Source organism: Trypanosoma conorhini (assembly GCF_003719485.1).
Source record: "Trypanosoma conorhini strain 025E chromosome Unknown Tco_14.4_contig_00727, whole genome shotgun sequence".
Lineage (NCBI taxonomy): Eukaryota > Euglenozoa > Kinetoplastea > Trypanosomatida > Trypanosomatidae > Trypanosoma > Trypanosoma conorhini.
Window position 1 is genome coordinate 3,298 of NW_021704806.1, and position 2,315 is coordinate 5,612.

General features: G+C 56.2%; 2 protein-coding genes across 2 annotated transcripts, besides 4 other annotated features; both read left to right on the forward strand.

The window, feature by feature from the left end:
- Positions 1-85: 85 nt before the first annotated feature.
- Positions 86-538, forward strand: Tco025E_08222 (membrane-bound acid phosphatase 2; the record flags this gene model as incomplete). The annotated part of the gene is made up of 1 exon (XM_029375077.1): positions 86-538. One exon carries the CDS (start codon positions 86-88, stop codon positions 536-538), a length of 453 nt encoding a protein of 150 aa, XP_029224851.1.
- A 5-nt stretch (positions 539-543) lies between these two features.
- Positions 544-584: a microsatellite.
- Positions 585-759: 175 nt separating this feature from the next.
- Positions 760-783: a microsatellite.
- Positions 784-827: a microsatellite.
- Positions 828-939: 112 nt separating this feature from the next.
- Positions 940-1,776, forward strand: Tco025E_08223 (putative short chain 3-hydroxyacyl-CoA dehydrogenase; the record flags this gene model as incomplete). Its single annotated transcript, XM_029375078.1, has 1 exon — positions 940-1,776. The coding sequence occupies one exon, from the start codon at positions 940-942 to the stop codon at positions 1,774-1,776; it is 837 nt and encodes a 278-aa protein (XP_029224852.1).
- Positions 1,777-1,878: 102 nt separating this feature from the next.
- Positions 1,879-1,921: a microsatellite.
- Positions 1,922-2,315: the final 394 nt, after the last annotated feature.

Genomic DNA, 2,315 nt, shown 5'->3' on the forward strand with positions numbered 1-2,315 from the left:
AGCGTGCGGGTGGTGCGGGGCTCTCCTGGACAGACGCCCCGCTACGAATTACGCCTTCAGCTTGGATGGGTTCAAACTGAGGTGCATGGGGAGCGACGGCAGGGTTTACGTGGCCAAAGACAACACCTGTCCCTACTACGACCTACAGCGTTTCGTGGAGTCGAGCAAGCCGACGTCCCCCGAGGGCCTGTGCTACCTCAGCGATCATTACAGGGACTTGCTAAGCTGCCCGGCGCAGGCGGGCGCGACCCCCAACAAACACTGCCGGGACTACCGGTTGGCGTGCCCTGCATTTGCGTGCGGCTCCGGACACACGCTGGATCCGGTCGCAGTGCAGTGCGTGTGCAGCTCCGCGTCCTGCATGGAACGGAGTGCCGTCGGGGGCCAGGGAGCGAGCGAGAAGAGAGTGAGCGCAGGTGCGACCGCCGGCATTGCGATTGCCTGCTTTGCCGTTGGCGCGATCCTCGTTGCCTGCGTGGCCGTGGTGGTGGCCGTGTCGCGCAGGAATGTATCGAACGTATTGGTGGAGGAGCTTTAGGTGAATTTTTGTTTTTAACTCTTGTAGTTGTTTTTGCTTTTGCTTTCTATTAGCTGTGGTGAGATTGTCATGGTTTCCTTGCGGGTATTTTAACCGGCAAGGATAAAGTGTTTGTTGCGAGAGTGGAACTGGTTTTACTGCACTGTCTCTGTTTGTATTCAGTATGTGATGGATTTCTGTAGTTTATCTGCTTTGTGTTACGATTATTCTTGCTCCTCTTGTGTGTTTGTCTGTGTCTCTGTGTCTTTTTTTTGTTTTGTTTTTGTTTTTCAATGTGTGTGTTTTTTTTAGCTTTCTGTTAAGACTGCTGTTGGCACTGCATTGAGTTGTTCCAAGGTGTTATGTTTCGCCACACACCCCGAAAGTTTTTCAATTCCGTTGCTGTCTGGGGCGGTGGAACGATGGGCAGTGGCATTGCCCAGGTTACCGCGCACGCTGGCGTTCCAGTCACCGTTGTGGATGTGTCGCATGATCGATTGGGGGTTGCGCGCAAGTCCATCGAGGGCTCTTTGGCGCGGGTTGGGAAGAAGCAACACCCCGGTGACGAGCAAAAAGGGAAGGCGTTTGTGGAGGAGGTCGTTTCACGAATAACCTTCACGACGGACGAGCGGCTGGCGGCGTCGAACGCGGGTTTAATCGTGGAAGCCATCGTGGAGAAGATTGACGCGAAGAAAAAGTTGTGGAAAAAAATTGATGGCATGGCCCCAAAGGAGTGTGTCTTTTGCACGAATACCTCGTCGCTATCTGTGGGAGAGCAGGCTGCAGCCACAAGCCGCCCTGATCGTTTTGCCGGGCTTCACTTCTTCTCCCCTGTTCCCATGATGAAGTTGGTGGAGGTTGTGCGGGCGGCTAAGACCTCGCAGGGGACTGTCGATCAGCTCTTGGAGTATGTGAAGTTGCTGAATAAGCAGCCGGTGTTGGCGGTGGACACGAAAGGGTTTATTGTCAACCGTCTGCTTGTACCATATCAATTGGAGGCCTGCAGGCTGGTGGAACGGGGCGTTGCGAGTGTTGAAGACGTTGATTTGGCGATGAAGCTCGGCTGCGGACATCCGATGGGACCTTTTGCGTTGGCCGACAGCGTCGGAATCGACGTGCTCAAGTTTATTGCGGACGCGTGGCACAAGGAGGAGCCAGAAAACCCCTTGTTCACACCTTCGAAGCTCCTTGACGAGAAGTTTGCGCAAGGAAAACTTGGCCGCAAAACTGGAGAAGGGTTTTACATCTACACGCGGTAGCGGGGCGCTTGGCAAGGCCGCGGAGCAACGAAGTTTAGTTTTTTGTCGATGTCGGACGCGTTGCCCGCAGCGAGGCGCGTGCGACCACAGAAGTGGCGGGCATATTTTTATATTTGCATTTATATGTATGATTGTTTTTGTCTTTCCCCCCCCCCTGTTGTTTTTTGTCCGGGGGGAGTTGAGAAGGGGTTTTGTTTTCAAACTTGCGGTCCTGTTTGGGTGCTTGGGCGTGGGCCGCTGTGGGTATACCCGGCGCGTTTCCAACCCGCAAGAGGCGGTGTGGCACGAGAGGCTGGGGTGGTGGTGTGCGCCCTCCGAACTTTCCGGCGGCAGGGCGGCGCGGGGAGAGGAAACAGGGACCGCCGGAGACGCCGGGGCGGAGGGCGGGCGACCCCCCAGAGGGCCGCTGATGGAAAAGCGGCGCGCGCGGCGTTAAAGTTTCTTGCCGCCGCCCGTCCTTCCGGGATATTTTTTTTGATTCGCGCGGCGGGCGGCAAAAGCCAGGGCGCAGAGGAGCGGTTCCCGAAACGAGGTCCCCC